At 42.4% G+C, this 25,720-nt stretch overlaps 1 protein-coding gene and 1 non-coding gene across 3 annotated transcripts; both read left to right on the top strand.

Annotated features, from left to right (window-relative positions):
* The first annotated feature begins 494 nt into the window (after positions 1–494).
* Positions 495–25,720, top strand: CEP20 (centrosomal protein 20). 2 transcript variants are annotated; one of them, XM_003944624.4, is made up of 5 exons: positions 495–575; positions 5,257–5,454; positions 10,233–10,317; positions 17,371–17,507; positions 23,881–25,720. In XM_003944624.4, exons 1-5 carry the CDS (start codon positions 548–550, stop codon positions 23,955–23,957), a joined length of 525 nt encoding a protein of 174 aa, XP_003944673.1. In that variant the 5' UTR covers positions 495–547; the 3' UTR covers positions 23,958–25,720. The 2 variants fall into 2 exon arrangements, with proteins under 2 accessions (XP_003944673.1, XP_074237708.1); XM_074381607.1 differs by lacking the exon at positions 17,371–17,507.
* Positions 13,635–13,741, top strand: LOC120367423 (U6 spliceosomal RNA). The gene has a single exon (XR_005581813.1). It is a non-coding gene; the product is annotated as a U6 spliceosomal RNA (small nuclear RNA).

The following is a 25,720-nucleotide window of genomic DNA, read 5'->3' as shown; positions in this document are numbered from 1 at the left end:
TCATACTGTGGCTCTCCAGATGTGATCCCCAGACCAGCAGCACCAAGACCACAAGGGAACTCCATAGAAATGCAAATTCTAGGGCCTCATCCCCGACTGACAGAATCAGAGATTCTGGCGGGGCGGGGGGACCCCGCAAGCAATCCGTCTAAGCAAGTCCTCCAGGTGCCGCGGCTTCCTGCTCAAGTCTGAGAACCACAGGTTTAATAGGTGGTAACTATTAGCAGTCAGTACTTGAGGCTGCAGAGACGATACAAAGCCCAGCCGGCTAAACGTGAGCAGCACCCACAGCTAAAAGCTCGCACCTGCCTCGGTCCGGGACGTCCCTCCTTTTTCGCTCAGCAGGGCAATCCGAGAGCGCTCGCTGATTGGTGGAGTCTCCGGTCGACAGTGACCACCCACCCAACCGTGGAGAGCGAGACTGAGAGGGGCGGGACTGGGCGGGGCCACGGCTGTGCGCCTATTGGCTACAGACGCCGCCGCGGCGTGAGTGGGGCGGAGCTGCGCGTGCGCACGGCCGGGGCGCGCCCCCGGCGGCCGTTGAAAAATGGCGACCGTGGCGGAGTTGAAGGCCGGTGAGTGCCCGCGGGGAGGCCTCTGCGTGGGAAGCGGGGCGCTTTCGTTCTGTGAAAAGGATGGGACGGGAGGGGAGCGCGCGGAACCCGAGCGCTGGCTTTCTCAGGGCTCGTCCTTCGTTGCGAGGGCCTTCGGGGAGCGGCCGGCGCTGTCTGGGTCCTGCTCGGGGAGACGTTGTCCGCTGGCGCGTTTCACGGCGGTGCGGAGGCAAAGCGGGAGTCGCGCAATCCGCAGGCGTCTGCGAAGCCCGCAGGGCTGCGTCGTGGGCCCCCGGCGCGTCTTGTAGCCTGCCGGGGCTGTCGTGCTTGGACCGGGCGTGGCTCTCGGGGCTAATGACTACGATTCCCACAACCCCCGTCGGGTTAGGCGCCGCCCTCGACACTTCGCTTGGGGCGCATTGTGAGGATTTCGCTGGATCCTTACGACAACCTGCGAAGCAGCCCTGCCCTCCCCGCCTTTTCTTTTTTCTTTCTTTCTTTCTTTTTTTTTTTTTTTTCAAAGAGAAAGTCTCTTTCTACCACCCAGGTTGGCGTGCAGTGGCGCGATCACAGCTCACTGCAGCCTCGAACTCCATGACTCCAGCGATCCTCCCATTTCGGCTTCCGAAGCAGGTGGGAATACAGGCGCTCCTCACCTTGCCCGGCTCGTTTTTCTGTTTTTTGTAGACGCGGGGTCTTGCTGTGTTGTCCAGGCTGCTCTTGACCTCCTGGTCTCAAGCGATCCTCCCACCTTGGACCCCTCAAAGTGCTGGGATTACAGGAGTGAGCGTCTGGCTCCTTTTTCACCGGGAGAAACTAGAGGCAAAACGTTTGCAGGCCTGGCCATTCTCCTGTCTTTTCAGGAAAAGATACTGTAAGCTACTTAAGTGCGATTCACGAATGCCATTTGTACACTTTACTTTGAAGCAGATGTCCAGACAAGAAATAGTAATAATAGTTACCGTTCAGCCTCATATGTCAGGCACTACTCAGCCCTTGTGTTACCTAATTGTTTCCATGTAACAGCCCTGTGCCCATTTCATAGATTCGGAAACTGAGGTGCTGAGAGGTGAAGTAGCCCAAAGTGATTTTGCTAGAAAGAGACAGCATGGGAACCTAGTTGTGATGCACCGGTGTGTCCGGTCTTAAACACTGAGTAATACTGCTGTCCAGTAAATAAAAACAGTTCCAGTTTGCAGGGAAGTCAGGTTTTAAACCAGCAATTCTTAGAGATTTTAGAGAGGAGGCAAGTGTAAAAGTGTGTGTTTGGGGCCCAGGGCTGGTGAACAATCACAAAACAGGCATGCTTCTGGCCACAAGAACAATCTGTAGAATTTGTTCCCAGGGAAATTACACATCACATGTAATATTGCATACAATTTCAGAGGTTTTAAAGGTACACTTGGAATGGGCCAAGCACAGTGGCTCATGCCTGTAATCCTAATACTTCGGGAAGATCGCTTGAGCCCAGGAGTTTAGGACCAGCCTACCTAATGTAGTGAGATCCCATCTTTACCGCCCCGCGCCCCCAGAAAAAAAAGAGCTGGGCACAGTGGCCTGTGCCTGTATTCCCAGCTCCAGAGGCTGAGACAGGAGATAGCTTGAGCCCTGGAGGTAGAGGTGACAGTGAGGTACACTGATGCCACTGCACTCCAGTCTGGGCAACAAAATGAGACCTTGTCTCAGAAAATAAAAATAAAAATTAAAAAATATACTCTTGAAATATAAGCAAGGTTAAGACCTTTCTGAAGAAGTTTTGATGGCCCGGATATCTAAGCATAAGTAATAGGGGAAAGGTAAAATGATACGGACTTCCAGAAGAAAGCCAGTGAAAACTTGTTTGCCAGCCAGTCTTACATTTTATGGGCTTTTACCGGTTTTTTTTTGTTGTTGTTGTTGTTCTTGGTTTTTTTTTTTTTTTTTTTTTTTTGAGATGCAGTCTTGCTGTGTCACCAGGCTGGAATGCAGTGGCACAATCTCGGCTCACTACAATCTGCATGCCGAGTTGAGATTCTCCTGCCTCAGCCTCCCAAGTAGCTGGGATTACAGGCCTTCACCACCACACCCAGCTAATTTTTGTATTTTTAGTAGAGACGGGGTTTCACCATGTTGTCCAGGATGGTCTTCATCTCCTGACCTTGTGATCCACCCACCTTGGCCTCCCACAGTACTGGGATTACAGGCATGAGCCACTGTGCCCATTTTTCCTCTTTATTTGGTTCTGTTTCTGAGAGGTAGAGCTAATTATGTTGGAGAAGGCAACTGAGGCATGGGTTGGTAATCTACCACTGAGGTGCTGATGAGGCGTGCTAGGTTTCCTCACTCTGCTGTCTTTAATTCTGGTTTCTCTGGCCAGTTCGAGGCTGTACTGTGTGTAATACAGAGTAATTGGGACAGGATCCTCGCCAATGACAAAAATCTCTCCATCTAATTTCTAAAGATGGAATTAGAGAATAGGATTTCAGTTATGATCTTAAGAGTACAATAAGGCTGTACCTTCCTTTTATGGGCCTGTCACAAAGTCTGATCGGGTGATAACTGTTCTTAACCTGTCTCCAAGAAGGTTGAAGGGATGCGTTAAAAATGAGGAAAAAGGGGGTGCTTTAAAAAAAAAGGGATGCTTTTAAAAATGAGGGGAAAGAAAGATCAAAAGTCAGTAAAGATTGTATCTCTTTAGTCTTATGATCCAGGATTATTGTTGATGTTATTTATTGAAGCTTAAAAATATCTTCTATCCATATTGATTTGAATAAGCTCCTGGGCTGTCTTTACTGATTTTTGTTACTGTGGTGTACTTATCTGGTGCCTTTGATGGGGCGCAGAACAGTATTAAACTACAGTGATTTCCCAGTGGTGTCCAGCACTGTATTATAATGCTCCTAGGTACACCTGCTGAGCTCTCGCTGTGTTCTAGGCTCTGTAGAAGAGTTGTATTGATTGTCTGAAGTTGTCGTTTAGCCAGTAGGAACTGTTGGAAAATAGAAAATTTCAGACCACTACACAGGATGGTGCCAATTCAGTCCTAAGATTCCCATTATCTATACTAAGTATGTACAGCCAAATCCCATGATCAGAACTGCTTTGTCATGGTGACTCTGGCCACTCAATAAGTTAAGTTACATTCTGTCTGTGTATACATCCTTGACTCGTTAAGATGACATTGATACAGTCACATCTTAGATTTCCATTAAGACTTAAAATTTCAGAATCCTGCTGTTCTGAGGAAATAACTCATAGTTGTCTTTAAAACAAAAACGAAAAACCCAAAACACCTTTTCACTCCCTAAAGTGTTCTGGATATAAAAGGTTATTATACAGTAACCCAACAGACTCCTTTTATGGAAAGTAGTTGCTTGCTTGCGCGCTCGCTCGCTCGCATGCTCACTCGCGCGCTCTCCCTCTCTCTCGTCTGTTTGTCTCTCTTTTTTTTTTTTTTGTTTTTTTGTTTTTTGAGACAGAGTTTTGCTGTTGTTACCCAGTCTGGAGTGCAGTGGCGCAATATCAGCTCACCGCAACCTCTGCCTCCTGGGTTCAAGTGATTCTCCTGCCTCAGCCTCCTGAGTAGCTGGGACTACAGGCATGCACCACCACACCCAGCTAATTTTGTATTTTTTTAAATAGAGACGGGTTTTTCCACGTTGGTCAGGCTGATCTGGAACTCCCGACCTCAGGTAATCCGCCCACCTTGGCCTGCCAAAGTGCTGCGATTACAGGTGTGAGTCACCTCGCCAAGTCTAGTTGTTTTCTTGAATCATCTTTCTAGACCAGGGGTTGTTAGTGACAAGCAGAACCTGTCTGCAGTGGCAGACACTCTTGAAAACACATGAGAGTCTCGGGATTCAGCTCAGGTGGCATTTAGAGAGGTGCCACTCCAGAATCGGGCAGGCAGACCCGCTTCTCCTCTCTCCACGCCACTGCTCTCTGCTGTCTCCCGGCCACGGCCAGAGGCTCTAGCTTTGCCCTCAGTTTCCTTCCTGCCTCCAATTTTTTTTCTTTTTTTGAGATGGAGTCTCGCACTGTCGCCCTGGCTGGAGCGCAGTGGCTCGATCTCGGCTCACTGCAACCTCTGCCTCCCAGGCTCATGTGATTCTCCTGCCTCAGCCTCCTGAGTAGCTGGGATTACAGGCTCTTGGCACCTTGCCCGGCTTTTGTGTGTGTGTGTGTGTGTGTATTTTTAGTAGGGACGGGGGTTTCACTATGTTGGCTAGACAAGTCTCCAACTCCTGATGTCATGATCTGCCCCCCTCAGCCTCCCCAAAGTGCTGGGATTACAGGTGTGAGCCACGGCGCCCGACCCTTGCCTCCAAATTTAATGTCCTGTTATGGTCTCAGAGGGAAGAGTATCATCATAGTAGTTACTATTGATAGAACATACACAGTAAGCAACTATAATCCTGTTCCCTGCTTTTTCCCCTCACTAAAGAATGTGTATTAGACTACGGCCCCTAACAGTGCCGATGATGTAAGAATGAACTTGAATTTGCTCAAGTCTATTAAGACTAACTCACTGCAACTTGGAAACTGTATTTTTTAGTATCGACATGGCTCATGAGAGTTAGTGTAATAGTTTAATAATTTGTCACATAGTTTTGATTGAGAGCTGCTATTGTACCATTTATCTTTTCAACATTTCTATTCAAAGTATGCCTCAGAATGACAAATTTACTCTGTAACTGAAGCCTTAATATTTTATATCGAACAGTTTTAAAGGACACCTTGGAAAAAAAAGGGGTATTAGGGCATTTAAAAGCAAGGATCCGAGCTGAAGTTTTCAATGCCCTGGATGATGACCGAGAACCCCGACCATCATTGTCTCATGAAAACCTTCTAATTAATGAATTAATTCGGGAGTATTTAGAATTCAACAAATATAAGTATACCGCATCTGTCCTCATAGCAGGTAAGTGGTTATTGTTTATTACATAAAATCTGTTTCTCCCTTTCCCCCAATCCTCAGGAAGTGTTTGGCCTAGAAATCGAATTCTCTTACCAAACGGTGTCATCTGGGTGACAGGGACACAAAAATCACCTGGGTTCTTTCAGTAGCTTAAACGAATTCTCATAAGGCATATTATATTGTAGGGAAAATACACAACTAAATAATCACTTAAACTAGGCATATATTTGGAAAAATCATTTATTATTCCTGGTACTGAGAATAAACAATTGTTGGTATTCTGTCCTATTTGCCACCAGTTTTTTAATATGTATTAAGCTTTGAAAATATACACAGATTAAATGTATTATTTATTTAAAAATAGGCTGTGTGGGTAGCTCACACCTGTAATCTCAGTGCTTTCGGAGGCCGAGGTAAGAAGATTACTTGAGCCCAGGAGTTTGAGACCAGCCTGGGCAACATAGGGAGATCCCCATCTCTACAAAAGATTTTTTAAAATTAGCCATTCACGGTGGCACATGTCTGTACTCCTAGCTGCAGCTGGGTGGGTGGCGGGGGAGGGGGATCACATGAGCCCATGTGGTCAGGGCTACAGTGAGCCATGATCGCAACACTGCACTCCAGTCTGGGCAACAGAGTGAGACCCTGTTTCTCTCTCTCTGTGTTTTTTTTCCCTCCAGAGACAGGGTCTCACTGTGTTGCACAGGCTAGACTGCAGTGGTGCAATCATGGCTTATTGCAACTTTGACCGTGGGCTCAGGCAGTCTTCTTGCCTCAGCCTCCTGAGTACGTGGGACCATAGGTACATGCCTCCATGCCCAGCTAATTTTTTTTTGTTATTTGTGGAAATGAGTTCTCCCTATGTTGCCCAACCTGATATTGAACTCCTGGGCACCTAATCCCTGCCTCTTTAAAAAAAAAAAAAAAAAAAAAAAAAATCTCTCTCTCTCTCTCTCTCTCTCTCTCTCTCTCTCTCTACCTCTCTATCTATCTATATATCTATCTATATATGTAGATATGTGGATATATATATATGTGTGTGTATGTGTGTATATATATATATCTATATATAATGGAGATAAAACTTTAAATTATTACTACTACGTAGTGGTTAGGTATAGTTACAAATGTATGTATGTAAAAGCATGGTATTTATAAAGGACTAGGCAGGTATATTAGGTTGTTCTTGAACTGCTATAAAGAAATACCTGATTACATGGCAGCTGGCAAAGAAAAATTAGGAGAAAAGTAAAAAAAAAAAAAAAAAAAAAGAAATACCTGAGACTGGGTAATTTGTGAAGAAGAGAGGTTTCCCTAGCTCACGGTTCCTCAGACTGTACAGGCATGGCCTTGGCATCTGCATGGCTTCTGGGAGGCCCTGGGGAGCTTTTACTTACCACATTACATCGTGAAAGCAGGGCCAAGGGTGGGGAAGGTCAGTCCTGCACACTTTAAATGACCAGATCTCAGGAGAACCCACTCACTGTGTTACGGACAGCACCAAGCCATGAGGGATCCACCCCCATGACCCAAACAACTCCCACCAGGTCCCACCTCCAACACTGGGGAGTATATTTCAACATGAGATTTGGGCAGGGATAAATATCCCAACTCGAAGCAGGGAAACTCCAAATTCATCCTAGTAATAGGAGGCCTAGTGATAGGAGGCACAGAATGATTTTGGGGATAAGATCAATTTCCTCTACCTGTTGAATTTTATTTCTTAAGAAGTAAATTTTCTCTTGAAGTGTAGCAGTTACTGAGTGGTGAGAATATTTTTAATATCTTCTGCTGACATTTTAAATATCTTCTCTCAAGAAAGCGAGGAGAGATGATACAAATGAGTCAGAATCCCGGTTACCATCCAGTTGGAGGGGTGGGGGATGCAGTTGGGGCACAGTCCAAGGCACCCTGAATGTGCATCATTGGATTACCTTGTTTCAGGGTCTGTCTCTGCTTTGACTACTGCGGGCCTCACAGATAAGCCTCACTAAAGAAACAAGACCAGGAAGTAGATTTTGGAAGAGAGAATAGATTCTTTGTAAAGTTAGAATTTTTCATTACAGATCTTTTATTTAATATTAAACATACATGTTAGCTAGATAAAGACTGGTGATTTTTACTGGTTTCAGGATCTTTAATATCAGCATCTCTGCTTTCCCTAGTTTGCTCTAGATGGATGTATGATACCAGTTACACCCAGAAAAGAAGAAAGTTATGAAAATGATATTTTCGTGATATGAGTTAGGGGTCTTGGGATTCACTAGAATGAAATATAGTGACAGTAGTCAAGTTTTCATATTAAATGTTTTGGCTTTTTAAGAAAACTGGGATATAATTTACATACAATTAAATTTACCTTTTAAACTGTTCAGTTCTATGGTTTTAGTCAAATTCCTGCAGTTGCGTAATTACCACCACAATCACAAACAAGATATCACCAGCCTTTTTGGCACCAGGGACTGGTTTCGAGGAAGACAGTTTTTCCATGGACCTGGGAGAATGGTTTGGGATGATTTAAGGACACTTCATTTATTGTGCATTTTATTTCTATTATCACATTGTAATATATAATGAAATAATGATACAACTCACCATAATGTAGAATGGGTGGGAACCCTGAGCTTGTTTTCCTGCAACTAGACAGTCCCATCTGGGGGTGATGGACGACAGTGAGAGATTATCAGGCATTAGATTCTCATAAGGAGTCCGCAACCCAGATCCCTCTCCTGCGCAGTTCACAGTAGGGTTCCCGGTCCTATGAGAAGCTACTGCTGCCAACAGGAGGTGGAGCTCAGGCAGTGATGCAAGTGATGGGCAGCAGCTGTAAATACAGATGAAGCTCCGCTCACTTGCTTGCCCACTGCTCACCTCCTGCTGTACTGCCCGATCTCTGATCTGTGGCTTTGGGGTTGGGGACTGTTGCTACAGATGGAACCATACAGGATGTAGCCTTTTGCGTCTGCCTCTTTTCACTTAGCACAATACATATGAGATTCAGCCATGCTTGTTTTTCTTTTGAACAGTATTCCATTGCGTGGCTGCGCTAGTTTGCTCATCTATTACCAGTTGATGGACACTGGATTGCTTCTAGTTTTGGCAGTTAGAAACCAAGCTGCCATAAACATTTACATACAGGTTTCTGTGAGAAGATGTTTTCATTAATCTGGGGTAAAAAGCTAAGAGTGGGATTGCTGGGTTGTGTGGTTAAGCGCACACACGCTCACCTTTATAAGAAAACTGCTCAACTGTTTTCCAAAGTGGCTGCATCATTGTGCTTTCCCACCAGCAAAGTGTGAAAGTTCCAGTTTCCCCACACTTACAGGTTAATTTAATTATTATCACTAAATGGATATCTTTTTTTTTTTTTTTTTTTTGCCTAAACTCCTTTTTATTTCACACAGCTATGCAAGTTGTGAGGGCAAGGAAATGACTGTAAACAAGGTTTAATTTAAATGAATAGCTCACGCCTGTAATCCCAGCACTTTGGGAGTCCTAAGGGATAAATTATCTGAGGTCAGGAGTTCCAGACCAGCCTGGCCAATATAATAAAACCCCATCTCTACTGAGAATACAAAAATTTAGCTGGGTATGGTAGCACACGTCTGTAATCCTAGCTACTTGAAAAGCCAAGGCAGGAGAATCACTTGAACCCAGGAGGCAGAGGTTGCAGTGAGCTCAGATAGCACCATTGCACTGCAGCGGGGGCAACAGAGCAAGACTCCATCTCTTCCTACCCCTCCCCCCAACAAAAAAAACTGATTACGTAAATAAGCTTTCTTCCCCATGAAAATACTACTTGTCACTTCACACTTGGTCAAACACACACAAAAGCCCCACCCTATCTGGCACAGATACACTTAATAAGCAATATCAAGTACAATTTCTATGTTATTTTTCTCCAGAGAATAGTTGTCTTCAATCTTTTACTCAGCTCCTTACATGAGTTTTGGTGGGGGTTGTAGGACAGCACCCCCAGGTCTAAATCGGGGTGGAGGTGTTTGGTCCTTGCAGGCTTCTCGAGATCGATTCCTGACTACTTTTCTGTGAATTGCACAACTCACACAGTAATGTAGCTTCACATAGAGCTTGGGAAGTACATAGGCATCAAAGACATCACTTCAGAAATAGCCCTGACTGCTTCAGCCTCCACTATGTTTGGAGTGACAAATTTCTTAAAAGTTTTTTAAGACGGAGTTTCACTCTTGTTACCCAGGCTGGAGTGCAATGGCGCGATCTCAGCTCACTGCAACCTCCGCCTCCTGGGTTCAGGCAATTCTCCTGACTCAGCCTCCTGAGTAGCTGGGATTACAGACATGCACCACCATGCGTGCATCGGGCACAGTTCATGTAGCAAATAGGCTGAACATGGCTGCAGCCCTTTTTGGCACGACTGTGGTTCCTTCTTTTCTTTGTCATATTGGAAGCTCACAGCGGAGAAAGAAAATCACTAAATGGATATTCTTTTCAAAAATAAGTTTTTGGTAAGAAGACTTCTAAAATTTAGTATTGTCATTTGGATATAGAAACAGTATTTTTCCAACCAAACACTGGGGAATTTAAAAAGCAAATTTATGTTAAACTGTATTAGGACATGCATTTAACAAAAGAGATATTTTGAAAGTCATAAAATCACATGCAGTTGAATCTGTCTTGGCATGTGTTATCATTGTTCTTCCAAAGTATGAAAAATGTATATTTGGTAAATGTGAATCTTACCAAAATCCTATTTGCTTTTTAGTTTAATAGACTCAATGTTCTCATAAATTTCTTTCTCCCAGAATCTGGTCAACCTGTAGTTCCATTGGACAGACAGTTTCTCATCCATGAACTAAATGCATTTGAAGAATCAAAGGATAATACAATGTAAGAATTTTTTTTAAAGAAGTTTCCAAATACTGTATTAGTCATAATTGTGCATGGTGGTTTTGCTTCTTTTTAATTCAGCAAGTATTTATTCAGACTAGTGTGTGTTGAGCATTGTATTAAATCCAGGATGTGCAGCAGTGAACAAGTCAGATGAGGTCTGTGTTTGCCGAAGCTAAAATTCCTTTGGCCTCAGAGTGACTAAGCATCTCTACTTCTTTCTCCATCCTGTGGCCTCAGAGTGACTAAGCGTCTCTACTTCTTTCTGGGGTTAGTTCCTTTTGACTTCTTGAGGCTTGCTCCTTCTAAGGCTTTGTTCTGTTCTTTTTTTTTTTTTTCCCTTAATTTATAATTTTAACTTTTTCTTTTCCCAAAACTCTGAAAATATACCAAGTGAATGTTTAACTTTTATTTGTATTTTAAAATTATTTTTGTAGAGAGGAAGCCTCACTTTGTTGCCCAGGCTGGTCTTGAACTCCTGACCTCAAGTGATCTTCTTGCATTGGCCTCCCAAAGTGCTAGGGTTGCAGGCATGAGTCGCCTGTGCCTGGCCTCTGACGCTTTGCTTTGTCAGTTGTTTTCTTCGTATTTAACTCTTCCTCCACTTCAACTTAGGAATGTACTCAGTTATTTCCTTTCTTAAAAAAAAAACACAAAAACCTTTGAACACCCAATCCCAAGCTTTGCTTGAATTCCTTTTTCTGCCAAGATTCCTGAATCAGCCCTCTGCTTTCGTTACAATTACTCCCTCCGTTGCCCTCCATCACCTCCTCTTACTAACTATGGTGGGCGACCATGAGAGATCATCAGGCATTAGATTCTCATAAGGAGCCCCAACCCAGATCCCTGGCATGCACAGTTCACAGTAGGGTTCCCGGTCCTCTGAGAATCTAGTGCTGCTGTCGAGAGGTAGAGCTCAGGCAGTGATGCAAGTGATGAGCAGCGATCGTAAATACAGATGAAATATGCTCTTGTAAAGGAGGATGACCACTTTCTAGTTTTCTTAGTTTTTTTTTTTTTTTTTTTTTCTATTTGAGTATTTTTTAAGCTTTTTCCAGGGGATCCCTGGATAGCCAAAGAAAAATAAATAGGACGCCTGAGAACATAGCTTAAAGCAGTCATTTTTTAGTTAGAAATTTCTTTGAAACGTTGTTTTCTCATCCTAAAAGTTCTTAAGGCCAGGTGATGTGTCTCATCTTGTAATGTCAGTACTTCGGAAGGCTGAAGTGGGTGGATCACTTGAGCTCAGGAGTTCAAGACCAGCCTGGGCAACATGGTGAAACCCCATGTCTAGTCAGGCACAATGGCTCACGCCTGTAATCCCAGCACTTTGAGAGGCCTAGGCAGGCAAATCACCTGTGGTTAGGAGTTCAAGGCCAGCATGGCCAACACAGCTAAACCTTGTCTCTAGTAAAAATACAAAAAAACTAGCCAGGCACCCTGGCGTGTGCCTGTAGCCTCAGGTACTAGGGAGGCTGAGGCACGAGAATTGCTCGAACCTGGGCAGCGGAGGTTGCAGTGAGCCAAGATCGCACACTGCATTCCAGCCTGGGTGACAGAACCAGACCCTGTCTCAAGAAAAAAAAGTTTTTAAAGTTATTTGTTTTACCATACAAATGTTTTCAGTGACATTCCAGTTCAATTTAACTCTCCCACAAATCCTTGTGTAAAATTAATGTTCCAGGATCATATATCATCTTTGTCATAGTGTGTAAAATGAAGTCCCAGTTGCTTAGCATGGCACTTTAGGCTTCTATCTTTCTTTTTTTCCTTTTTTTAGAATTTAGAATATACTTTACTATTAAGCAGCATCAGAGAGCAAATAGTGAACCTGAATCTGAATGTTCAACTGAATTTTTTTTACAGTCAGCACCTATAAGATATCAATTCTCAGTAACACACTTACAAAACAGCTAATTTCAAGACTCACTTGAATGTAACGAAAAATATGTTTTCGCCGGGCGTGGTGGCTCATGCCTGCAATCCCAGCACTTTGGGAGGCTGAGGTGGGCGGATCACGGGTTCAAGAGCTCGAGACTATCCTAATCAAGATGGTGAAACTCCATCTCTACTAAAACTACAAAAATTAGCTGGGCATGGTGGTGGGCACCTGTAATCCCAGCTACTCAGGAGGCTGAGGCGGGAGAATCGCTTGAACCCAGGAGACGGAGGTTGCAGTGAGCCATAATGGTGCCACTGTACTCTAGCCTAAAAAAAGAAGAAAGAAAAATAAAAATGTATTTTCCTTGAAAAAATGTAACTTCGGAGTCATAGGTCTGTTTCTACCCCTGTCTCTTGTTGTATCTGCTCACACCTGATTTCTGATTGTGCCCTGCAAACACTTGGCAGCTTTATGCTTCTTTGCCTTGGTAAACCAATCCCTTAGCCTAGAATCCCCAGATCACTTTTTCCCTCTTAACGCCTCCTATCGGAGCATCTTTCCTTTCTATTGGCCCTGTTCAGATATTGTCTCCTTTATGACATTTTCCTTTCTCTTCCCCTCATCTTCCTGTGTGTGTGGTTTGGTTTTTTGTTTGTTTGTTTTGAGATAGGGTCTCACTCTGTCACCCAGGCTGCGTGCAGTGGCCCCATCTCAGCTCACTGCAACTTCTGACTCCCGGGTTCAAGCAGTTCTCCTGCCGCAGTCTCCCAAGTAGCTGGGATTACAGGTGCCCACCACCAAACTCCGCTAATTTTTTTTCATATTTTTTTAGTAGAGATGGCGTTTCGCCTTGTTGGCCAGGCTGGTCTCAAACTCCAACCTCAAGTGATCTGCCCCCCTCCTCCTCCCTAAGTGCTGTGTTTTTGTTGTGTTTTGTTTTTCAAGGCAGGGTTTCACTCTGGTGCCCAGGCTCTAGAGTACATTGGCTTCATCATGGCTTACTGCAGCCTCGAACTTCTGGGTTCAAGTGATCCTCCCGTCTCAGTCTCCCATGTAGCTAGAATTATAGGCATGTGGCATCATGCCTGACTAATTTTTGTATTTTTTGTAGAGTTGGTGTTTTACCATGTTAGCCAGGCTGGTCTCCAATTCCTGGGCTCAAGCCATCCACCTGCTTCAGCCTCTCAAAGTGCTGGGATTGCAGGCGTGAGTCACTGCAATTCCAGTTTTGGAAAGTATAAAAACTGTACAATTGAGAACAGTGAGAAAAATAATTTGGTGAATCTAAGTGTGACTCAGTATGAGCAGTGAGGTATTGCATCGTTTAGTACAGGATATTTTACATTTAGCAATTGATGGAAATAAGCAATGATTTTACTCCTGTTGGCTTCTTGGTAGCTTTTGAGAACTTACTTTAGATGAAAGTATTAAGTTTTTGCTCACTTTGGCAGCCCATAGACTAAAACTGGAGCAATACAGAGAAGATTAGCATGGCCCCAGCAAAGGGATGACATGCACATTTGTGAAACGTTTCATATTTTTTTTAAAAGAGAAGTAAGTTTGAGAGAGGATGAGGAAGTAAAAAACAGTTGCTGAAACCGCTTTATTTTTTAAAAGTTAGATAACTTCTTTAAGCCCTGGTTTTTCATGCTTCAGTGATTTGCATTCACAAAGTTTGCCATAATCACATATTACTCATTTTTCTATTCTTTTTTTTTTTTTTGAGGCAGAGTCTTGCTGTGTCACCAGGCTGGAGTGCAGTGGCATGATCTTGGCTTACTGCAACCTCCGCCTCCCAGGTTCAAGTGATTCTCCTGCCTCAGCTTCCCAAGTAGCTGGGACTACAGGCACACCCAGCTGATTTTTTTATTTTTAGTAGAGACAGAATTTCACCATGTTGGCCAGGATGGTCTCAATCTCTTGACTTCATGATCTACCCACCTTGGCCTCCCAAAGTGCTGGGATTACAGGTGTGAGCCACCACACCTGGCTTTATACTTTTTACTTGCACATTTACAGTGCTGCGTCTAAAACTATTGAAGCCAGATATATGTTTTGAAAATTCAAAAGTTTTCAGGTTTTAAAAAGTAGTATGGTTAGTTAGGTGTAATGACATTCCTGCAGTCCTAGCTAGTTAGGTAGATGAGGCAAGAAGATTGCTTAAATCCAGTAGTTTGAGGCTGCAGTGAGCCATGATCTTGCTGCTGTACACCAGCCTGACAGCGACACTTCAATTGCTTTTTTTTTTTTTTTTTGCGACGGAGTCTTGCTCCATGCCCAGGCTAGGATGCAATGGCACAATCTCAACTCGCTACAATTTCCGCCTCCTGGGTTCAAGCAATTCTCCTGCCTCAGCTTCCTGAGTAGCTGGGACTACAGGCATGTGCCACCACACCCAGCTAGTTTTTGTTTTGTGTTTTTCACTCCTACAGCTGAAATTTTTGTATTTTTAGTAGAGACGGGGTTTCAGTGTGTTAGCCAGGATGCTCTCAATCTCCTGACCTCGTGATCCGCCTGCCTCGGCCTCCCAAAGTGCTGGGATTCACCGTGCTTGGCCGAGACTTCAATTCTTAAAAAAAAGAAAGTAATATGGTACCTATATCAAATAATACATATATGTGCCAGGGTGCCAGGGAGTCGTAAGGCAGTGTTCCACAATCAGATTAATTTTTTCTTTTTTGTTTTTTTGAGACAGAGGTTTGCTCTTGTTGCCCAGGCTGGAATGCAATGGCACGATCTTGGCTCACTGCAACCTCTGCCTTCCGGGTTCAAGCGATTCTCCTGCCTCAGCCTTCCTAGTAGCTGGGATTACAGGCGTGTGCCCCTATGCCCGGCTAGTTACGTATTTTTAGTAGAGACTGGGTTTCTCCTTGATGGTCAGACTGATCTCGAACTCCCAACCTTCGGTAATCTGCCCACCTCGGCCTCCCAAAGTGCTGGGATTACAGGCGTGAGCCATTGTGCTTGGCACATTAATATTTTCAGATAAAGTAAGATAAAGTCTGTAATAGTCTTGTTAGGTCAAGCCATATCATCTGATGATTTTTTGCCAGATATAGGAAGAGAATCCAGTTTTCAGAATTTTGCATTTCAGAATTACAGGCAAGGTATTATGAGGCTGCCCTTTTCTTTAAATTATCTTTTTTGAACTTATTTTTAAAAAATAAGCCTTAATCCATGAATTCGCAAGTTGCCTTTCCCTCCTGGGCTCAAGCTGTCCTCCCACCTCAGCTTCCCAAGTAGCTGAGACCACAGGTGCTTATTACCTTGTGTGGCTAATTTTTTAAAAAACTGTTGTAGGGCTGGGGGACTCCTTGTGTTGTCCAGGCTGTCTCAAACTCCTGGTCCCAAGCGGTTCTCCCACTTCAGTACCCCCAAACTGCTGGGATTATACAGGCTTGAGCCTCCATGTCTAACCCAAAATTTTTATCACAAGTAAATTGTATTGAATATTAATTTGAAAAATAAAATTTTTAACATCTAAAAATCATCTTGAACCAATGAACACTTTGGGGAAGGTTAGTGTAAAGTAAACAAAGAGACCTGTTTTATGTTACTAGGTGATGCTTTCATAAGAGTTGAAGCATCTTGTTAAATAAAGAGACTGACTTTCCTGATTTCCTTGTGGCATGGAAAAATTGGCATGATATTATTCCAGAAGTTGGTGGCTTAGAACAACAACGTAGGTTATTTGTGGGATATTTAGGGATTTGGGATTGGCTTAGTCACGTGAGTCTACCTCAGGGTCCCCCGTGAGGTTGTAGTCAAGATGCCAGCCAGGGTTGTAGTCTGAAGCCCGAACCCTTGAATGCGGCTGAACTATCTGCTTCCAAACTCATAAGGATATTGACAGGCGGCCTCAGTTGCTTGCCACATGTACCTTTCCAGGGCTACTGAAGTGTCCTGAGGCATCTCACTTCTCCCAAAGGCAGCAATCCAAGAGAAACCAAGGAGGAAACCATAGTGCCATTACCACGCAGCCTCTGAGGTCAGCCTTCTGCCAGTTAGAAGTGAGTTCAGCTCACATTCAAAGGGAGGGCAATGAGATTCCATCTTTGGAAGGGAGTGTCGCACTTTAAACCATTATACTAGCTAATAAATAGATACTTATCTCAAAAAATAAATCTTCCTCACAAATACATGCACCTACTATGTACCCACAAAAATTAAAAATTAAAACAAATCCTTTTAATTGTATTTTCAAATATGAGACTGGAAACAAGGGAAAACATTTCCATTGTACCACTCTTTATTGTCAGCAGAGCAGCTTTCCATTATGCAAGAGTACTGGTATGAATCCCCAGGCAGCACATTGTGAGGAAATGAATATGGGATTTGGGGTTCAAGTGTAAACTTTGTTTACTGTCTGAGGGAATCTCTAGCAAATCTCCTGGCTGTGGTTTTTTATAAATTACAGTTGATGGTTTTGACATTACACAGTGAGGATCAGAGGAAAAGAGTTAAGTGTTCCATAAACTATAAAGAAGGTTTTAAAATACTAAGTCACATAAATATTAATATAAATAAATGTTAGCTACATAGGAGCTAACATTTGTATACCATATTATATGTGCCCGGCGCAGTTAAAAAAAAAACACTTGACACTTATTAATTCATACAGTGTATGACAGCCCTGTAAGGGAGGGATGGTGCTTATCCTAATTTGTAAAGGAAGAAACATGAGGCTGGGCAGGTTCTTATACAGAGTCCCACAGCTAGCAAATGGCAAAGCCAAGATTTGAACCCAGGCCACCTGGCTCTCAGGACCTAAGACTTTCTCAGGGCAAAGATTTATTAATCAAGAGGTGTTTATTGAATACCTGTTGTGTATTAGACAGGGTTGTGTATTAGGTATTGGGAAATATTATACTGGACTTTGGAGTTTAAAAGATAAATTCCTGTGGATTGATAGCAGTGATATCTCAATGTAGATGCGGTATAAGTTGTTAACATGTTTTCTCTGGGGTTTAAAATTGTCATTAAATTAAATGATAGTTTTCAAAAGTACAAATCATTTGCAGTTTGGATAATAATCATGCAGCTTTTCAAAGTCTGATGAATCACTTGGTCATTTTGGTGTCACAGGTTGCCTTTTAAGGAATAAATGTTTTAAGGTTTTCCTGTTTATGCAAATTTACGAGCTTTTGGTTTTATTTTCTTCCTGCATGTAGACCTCTTTTGTATGGGATTTTAGCGCATTTCTTGCATGGAACTAAGGATGGCATCCAGAATGCATTTCTGAAAGGATCTTCACTTCAGCCTCCAGACCCAAGTCTTGGCAGACAACCTAGTAGAAGAAAGCCCGTGGGTATGAGTTTCCAAGAGTCATCATTTAGCTGTCAGCAAATATATTTTCTTCCTATACATTTTTCTTTGGAGTCTTTACTGAGCTTTTGTGTCATAGTTTAATTCTGCTTCTATCTAATATGGTTAGCCTATGTTACTCCAAGAAATAGAATGCCTTTTGGAAAGGGAATCTTGGTCAGGGAAGGGCGGCAGGCGTAACTGGGCCAAATTCTTAGATGTAATTTCTTTATAGAAGTATTGAAAACCGCAGGCACAGTGACTCATGCCTGTAATCCCAGCACTTTGGGAAGCTAAGGCAGGTGGGTCACTTGAGGCCAGGAGATTGAGACTAGCCTAAGTGACCTGGTGAAATTTTTTTCTCCATTTTTTTTAAATTAACAAATTAAATGTTTAAAAAGTAAAATAAAGAAGTTCAAAAACTCCAATTTTCATGTAAATTCATAGTCTTTGGAGCAGCTTAGATCCTTATAATACTAAATAGATAGCTTTTTATCAAGTGATCATTTTCTTTTCTCTCCATGACTACAAAGTAAAAGGTAAGATTGCTAAATACACATAGCTAAATACAGACTTCTCTAAGTCATTTGCATTTTTAGGATACCGTTTATGTTAGAGTGAAAGTTACCTACAGGTTATAGATTCTTCGGACAATGGTCCGTATTTCTTTCAGAATACTTGTTTTTTAAATGAGCTTTTAGTAGCTTTTAAATTTTTATGTATTTTTTTGAAACAAGGTCTCACTCTGTCGCCAAGCTAGAATGCAGTGGTGCGATCGTAGCTCACTGTAACGCTGACCTGCTGGGCTCAGGCAATCCTCTCACCTTCTCGCCTCAGCCTCCCCAGTAGCTAGGACTTCAGGCACCACACCCAGCTAATTTTTTAATTTTTGTGGAGATGGAAATCTCACTGTGTTCACTAGACTGGTCTTGAACTCTTGGTCTTAAGTGATTTCCCACCTAAGCTTCTCAAGTATTGGGGTTACAGGCACAAGCCTGAACCTGGCCCTCAGTTATTTTGATTACATCAGCAGTAGGATCCCAGCTTCATCATTTGAATTGAGTGGGTTACAGCTCAGTGTTTGCACTTATAGTAGAAAGCTGATCAAATTTTTTTTTTTCTTTGAGACAGAGTCTTACTCTGTCACCCAGGCTGGAGTGCAGTGGCGTGATCTTGGCTCACTGCAACCTCTACCTCCCAGGTTCAAAGGATTCTCCTGCCTCAGCCTCCTTAGTAGCTGGGACTACAAGTGTGCGCCACCACACCCAGCTACTTTTTTTTTTTTTTTTTTTTTTTTTTTTAGTTTTTAGTAGAGACGGGGTTTCACTGTGATGTTGGTCAGGCTGCTCTCAAACTCATGACCTTGTGATCTGCCTACCTTAGCCTCCCAAAGTGCTGGGATTGCAGGAGTGAGCCGTGACACCCGGCCAGAGCTGATCGATTTTTTTTTTTTTTTTTTTTTTTTTGAGACGGAGTTTCGCTTTTGTTACCCAGGCTGGAGTGCAATGGTGCGATCTCGGCTCACCGCAACCTCCGCCTCCCGGGTTCAGGCAATTCTCCTGCCTCAGCCTCCTGAGTAGCTGGGATTACAGGCACGCGCCACCATGCCCAGCTGATTTTTTGTATTTTTAGTAGAGACGGGGTTTCACCATGTTGACCAGGATGGTCTCGATCTCTTGACCTCGTGATCCACCCGCCTCGGCTCCCAAAGTGCTGGGATTACAGGCGTGAGCCACCGCGCCCGGCCGAGCTGATCGATTTTTAAGGACAGTTACAGGTCAGGTTCAGGTGCTGATTATCAGAACAAATGCAAATCTTGAAAATTGACACAAACTTTCAGGAAACACCTAAAATGGATTGCCTTTGTAGTTTTCCTAAACTTTGAACAGTAGTGACTGTGGTAGATGTTTGCTGTCTCTTGAGGTCTGAAAGTAAACTGTGAATCAGGATAACCTCTTTGGGAGGTTGTTGCTGACTGCACTAGGAGATAACTTTCTGTATATCTTAGAATTCTGGATGGGATGGAACACTGGAAAAGAAGTCATTGCCACCTACGTATTTTACAGTTGAGGAAACCTCAAGAAGGTTCCAGGACGAGGAGGTTAAGTGCCTCTTCTGAGGCCTGTGGCAGAGCATTAGCAGCAGAATCAGCACGCTCCTGCTTGCTGTTCCTGTAGACCTTTCCATGTATAGATTAGGGAGAGGTTTTCGAAATTCTCTTTTTAGGGATTGGTAAGGAACTGACATTCCTGCCGACTATTTGGCAAGTACTTAACAAGCAAAATAAAACATTAATTGTGCTAGTACATGAGTAAATCTCTAAATTTTTCAAATAATATAAAGTTCCCTTTAACCTTCCTTTTTTCCTTCTTGCCTTTCCTTAACTCCTCAATTCTCCTCCGTTTTTATAGAAGGAATCTCTGTTAGCTGTTTGTTGGGTATTCTTTGGGACTCATTTTTATTTTATTTTGATTTGATTTTATTTGATTTGAGATGGACTCTTGCTGGAGTGCAGTGGCACAATCTCAGCTCACTGCAACCTCTGCTTCCCAGGTTCAAGTGATTCTCCTGCCTTAACCTCCCATGTAGCTGGGACTGCAGGCGTGCACTACCACACCTGGCTAATTTTTGCATTTTTAGTAGAGACAAGGTTTCACTATGTTGGCCAGGCTGATCTCGATCTCATGACCTCAGGTGATCTGCCTGCCACGGCCTCTCAAAGTGCTGGGATTACAGGCTTGAGCCACTGCCCCTGGCCATGCCTGGGCCCTTCAGGACTCATTTCTGTGTATTTAAATATATATGCATTATTTCTGAAGGGACCTTTACTTCAGCCTCCAGACCCAACTCTTGGCATACAACCTAGTAGAAGAAAGCCAGTGGGTATGAGTTTCCAAGATTCATTGTTTAGCTGTCAGCAAATATATTTTCTTCCTACATATTTTTTTCCTATATATTTGCTTTTTTTCACTTGCTGATACTTGTAGATCTCATATTCCAGAGTATTGTTATAATCATTCTTTTTATCATTTTAGGATGAGTTCTTAATCTTTCATCTAGGTTGGAGTGCAGTGGCACAGTCATAGCTCACTGTAGCCTCGAACTCCTGGGCTCAAACAGGCTCCCAAGTGGCCAGGACTATAGGGGTGCACCACTGCACCTTGCTCATTTTGTAATGTTTTGCAGTCAGGATCTTGTCATGTTGCCCAGGCTTATAATCACTCTTATGTAGTTTTAAATATTTTGCTTTTATAGTATTGTGATGTAGTATTATATCTTTGTCCACACATTTCTCTTGTGTGGATGCCTAAAGTATTTATTGGTTCAAAGGATATGCATATTTTAAAATGTAGTAGATATTATCTGATTCTCCTCCAAAAAGGCTTTATTAGTCTATACACTTACGAAGAATATATGACAAAGTGAGTTTCTGTGTTCACTTGTCACCAATGGATATTGTACACGTTAACACTTGTTAACACAGCAACCCCAAGTCATTGATACTGTCAGTCCCATAAAGAAAAATAATCTCTTGAGAACTTGAGAAATAGCTTCCTGGTTGTAAGGGTTTCATAGGTGGTCTCCTTAATATTCACGGCTAATGACTAGTAGGAAAGTTAGAGGTAACACTGTTTCCTAACCAAGTTCTGTTCTTCTGAGATAAAAGCGGTAGATGGGGCAAACACCGTAGGGAGAGAGGTATTTATGGAGGTAGGAAGGGAGGGAAGGAGAGAGACACGCAGACACGCCCCCTACACGCCACTCAAGTGCCAGAAACATCAGAGTCGAGTTCAAGTCAGTAAAGCAGTCTCAGTGCCGGTTATGTGGAAAGCTCTGTAGACATCCTCAGAAATGAGGATGACTGCTGAACGAATCAGGGAAGAACTGATTTTGCAGATTATTTTCTTTGTCATCAAAAATTTTCTTGGCACAACCTCTTTGTATAGTGCCTTGAAAATGGTCAGCCAAAATTGCATCATGTATCGGTAATACACTTAAGCATTCCATTTACTTTTCCCACTCTAGCTTACTGTCTGCACAACTCTTATTCGACAGTATTGAAAAGGTTACGAAGATATTAAAATCCTCATTTTCTACATCACAGCACCTTATCTCCACAGAAGCTCATTCAACAGAAATATCAAACACTGAAACTAAACAGGCTTTTACTTGGAAAGAAGCCCAGGCCGGGCGTGGCGGCTCACCCCTGTAATCCCAGCACTTCGGGAGGCCAAGGTGGGCAGATCACCTGAGATCAGGAGTTGCAGACCAGCCTGGCCAACATGGTGAAACCCCATCTCTACTAAAAATACAAACATTAGCCAGGCATGGTGGTTCGTGCCTGTAATTCCAGCTGCTCAGGAGGCTGAAGCAGGAGAATCACTTAAACCCAGGAGGCAGAGGTTGCATTGAGCTGAGATTATGCCACTGCCTTCCAGCCTGAGTGATAGAGCGAGTGAGACTCCATCTCAAAAAAAAAAAAAAAGAGAAGTAAGTCAAAAGCATGCCAAGACGAAAAAGTGCTTTTCTCATCTAAGTTTTCAAAGTGCTGAAAAAAAATGAAGAGGGTTTATGTAGGCACACCCACCTTTAAAATAACAGCCAGTGCATTTGTACTGCTGCTGTTAGTGCTTCTAATCTTGGAGGCAAAGTAGTTTCTGCCATTCAATAAATTTTACATAAATATATATATGTATGTGTGTGTATATATATATATATTTTTTTTTTTTTTTTTTTAAGAGAAAGGGTCTCACTCTGTCACCCAGGATGGAGTGCAGTGACACAGTCATGGCTTATTGCAGCCTTGATGTCACAGGCCTAGGTGATCGTCCCACCTCAGCCTCCCAAGTAGCTGGGACTACATGCCTGGCTAAGATTTTTATTGTAAATGAAAGACCAGATTTTTATAATGGAGACAGTCATCAGCTCAACTTTATTGCACATCTGTCAAGCAATAATAGACTTCACTTTTTATAACATTTTTCTAGAAGACCTAAAATTGTTGCCTTCTAAGGAAATTGTTAATATTTTTCTGGCTAGCAAAGTTACCTGAAATAAAGGGAGAGAGATTTCCATCTGATATCCAGACCTTTAAAGTGGTGTTGGCACTGAGAATAACCAGCTGCTGAGGACTAATAAATCATGTATATAATCACATTGTAGAATTAGAAAATCCAGTAGGTGTTATGGTGATAAAATTTCATTTTCTAGCAGCTTATCGAAATTTATATTCTTTTTTTCCTATTATCAAAATGGTTGCAAGAAAGATGTTTTATCAGTTGTAGAAAGTGTTTGGGGCTCATACATTCTCAGGAATCTGGTTTTTACATTACATTTTTGTTGAATTAGGATATTAAGTCTCTAGGTTTTTTGTGTTTTTTTGAGACAGAGTCTCGCTCTGTCACCCAGGCTGGAGTGCCGTGGCAAGATCTCAGCTCACTGCAACCTCTGCCCCCTGGGTTCAAGCAATTTTCCTGCCTCAGCCTCCCGAGTAGCTGGGATTATAGACAGCCGCCACCACACCCAGCTAATTTTTGTATTTTTAGTAGAGACAGAGTTTCACCATGTTGGCCAGGCTGGTCTCAAACTCCTGATCTCAGGCGATTCACTCACCTCACCTCCCAAAATGCTGGGATTATAGGTGTGAGCCAACACTTCCTATTTCTATTTGAAGTGTTTTTCATTGTGTTTTAATTGAAGAGCTTTGGCAACCCTCAAAATGCTGATTAAACACCTTGTCCTTTCTTAGAAATTCCATTCCTTACATGTAAAAGAGAGATTTGTAACTAGTACTTATGCATGGATATACTGCAGGTTGCACTGTACCCACTTAAAAAAAAGTTAAGAAACACTTTTGAATAATTAGAGTTTCTAGTGCCAGGCATTTCTGATTTCTTTTTCTATTTTTTTTTTTTTTTTTTTTTGAGGCAGAGTTTCACTCTTGTCACCCAGGCTGGAGTGCAATGGCGCTATCTCAGCCCACTGCAACCTCCGCCTCCCCGGTTCAAGCAGTTCTCCTGCTTCAGCTTCCCAAGTAGCTGGAATTACAGGCGCCTGCCACCACGCCGGGCTAATTTTTTTATTTTTAGTAGCAATGGGGTTTCACCGTGTTGCCCAGGCTGGTCTTGAACTCTTGAACTCTGGTGATCCACCCACCTTGGCCTCCCAAAGTGCAGGGATTACAGGTGTGAGGCACTGCACCAGGCCTCTTGTTTCGTCAATAGTTTTTAAAAAATAGTGAGTTTTTTTCATCATCCTAAACCATCTAAAGAACTCAATATTAAATATGTAACATCCTAAAGTATTTGTAGACGTATCTATCTATCTGCCTGTTTTGACTTGGGATAAGTATTAACATTGTTTTCTGTGCATTTCAGATGATCACCCAAGAAAGGAGGAGCGGAAAAGTACTAACATTGAAGATCTTCATGTTTCTCAGGCAATAAACAGATGACGCTTCATTTTGGGTATCTTTTATCTTAAAATTATATGTATTAAATAACTTATTTATTGTCCCAGTGTTACCAAAATGCACTGCTAGTGTCTGTAGAAATTTTAATTTCTACAAAACACCCCTCATGTTTAACTACATTTGTGAATAAAAGCTGTCATCTAGATTATTGGATTTCACTTGAAAAATATATATATTGTTTTTAGGAAGTATTGGGGTTTTTTGGGTTTTATTTTTTGTTTTTGAGACGGAGTCTCGCTGTGTCACCCAGGCTGGAGTGCAGTGGCATGGTCTCAGCTCACTGCAGCCTCTGCCTTCCGGATTCAAGCGATTCTTCTGCTTCAGCCTCTCACAAGTACCTGGGACAACAGGCCTGTGCCATCACACCCGGCTAATTTTTGTATTTTTAGTAGACATGGGGTTTTACCATATTGGCCAGGCGGGTCTCGAACTTTGGACCTCTAGTGATCTGCCTCCCTCGGTTTCCCAAAGTGCTGAGATTACAGGCGTGAGCCACCTAGCCTGGCCATTTAGGAAGTATTATACAGGCCCTTAAAGTTTGTAAGGAAATGAAAGGGCTTTCTTTGTATTACCTTTTCAATAGGCAACAATGAACTTTTTCTTTTCTTAGACCGTTTTGGCTTCTACTAGAAGATTTAATTAAAAGGTAGAGGGGAAATAAATTTGCTGTAATAATTTTGCTGTAAATAAAACAAAGAGTTTATTTTATTAGATAAAGAATGTGAAGTAAGCATGAAGAGACAGGCTTTGGGAGAAATACCAGAAAGTGATTTTTCAAAGATGGCATTGTTTAAACTCCATGTGGCCCAGGGTGTGCAATCAGTGGTGAGCCAGGAGAGGGCCAGCCCCCTACTTGTTTGGGCTCCAAAACTTTTATTAAATATCAATTTTTATTCTTGGGATAAAAAAATAGTCTGTGCTATCTGTAATACACTACGTTGATATTTATTAAAGAAGTTTTTAATGTAGTGTCCGCAGGCTCATTTCATTGAAAACAACTGACTGTGGTGGTAGACAGCTCCTGATTGGCAGAAGTCCTGTAGTGTATTCAGAATTAAACTTTGCCTGGGCACCTATACACTGACAACATTTAGCTTAAAGGTTTTCCATGGGGAAGAGTGGTAAGAGCTGTAGTTGGCATAATTGGCATCCTCTTTAGGGTGTCAGTTCTGTGCTCCTTTGCAAATTGTTCAGACTTTGGATTTTCTATTTGGCGATGCTAGTCAGTGTTCACCTCTTACAGATTAGTCCATTTTTATCTAAATGCAGAACATTCTTAATGAAATCCACTTAAATTATACTTATCGCTTTAAACTATGCTTACACAAGATCTCGAGAGGCCCTATTGGTAAAATTATAAATAGATGCAGAAGTATTACAAGGGCCCATTTTCTATTTTTTAATCTGTAATATCTGATTACAATTATGAATTCCATAATATTGTATGTGGGACTATAAATATCTGAATTCTCCAAGGGGGCTTGGTTGTTATCCAAGGATGTTGGCAGTGAACACTCAGTTTACCTCAGGAATTGTAATCATGTAGGACTAGATTAGGAAAACATGCCAGAGTATATAATTTTGGATACTGACATAAAATCATCAAAATGGAAGTTAAACAGAATTGTCACATGTAGTCCATAGCACTTTGGTATGCATTATTCTGTAACTTGTTTGTACTGAGGCAACTTTTTATACTTTCAGTGTATCATTTAATAAAAAAAAAAAAGTTACTTTCCTGCAAA

Source organism: Saimiri boliviensis, chromosome 12 (genome assembly GCF_048565385.1).
Source record: "Saimiri boliviensis isolate mSaiBol1 chromosome 12, mSaiBol1.pri, whole genome shotgun sequence".
NCBI classification, from domain to species: Eukaryota; Metazoa; Chordata; class Mammalia; order Primates; family Cebidae; genus Saimiri; species Saimiri boliviensis.
The sequence above is the reverse complement of the archived record's forward strand: the minus strand, read 5'-3'. Positions and strand labels throughout refer to the sequence as shown.

What these genes read in the sequence shown, in the direction of transcription:
- CEP20 (XM_003944624.4), top strand. Translation starts at nt 548, where the DNA reads ATGGCGACCGTGGCGGAGTTGAAGGCCG. An exon ending in CGCATCTGTCCTCATAGCAG is followed by an intron (nt 5,455 to 10,232) that starts GTAAGTGGTTAT and finishes TCTTTCTCCCAG; the next exon opens with AATCTGGTCAACCTGTAGTT. An exon ending in GAATCAAAGGATAATACAAT is followed by an intron (nt 10,318 to 17,370) that starts GTAAGAATTTTT and finishes TCCTGCATGTAG; the next exon opens with ACCTCTTTTGTATGGGATTT.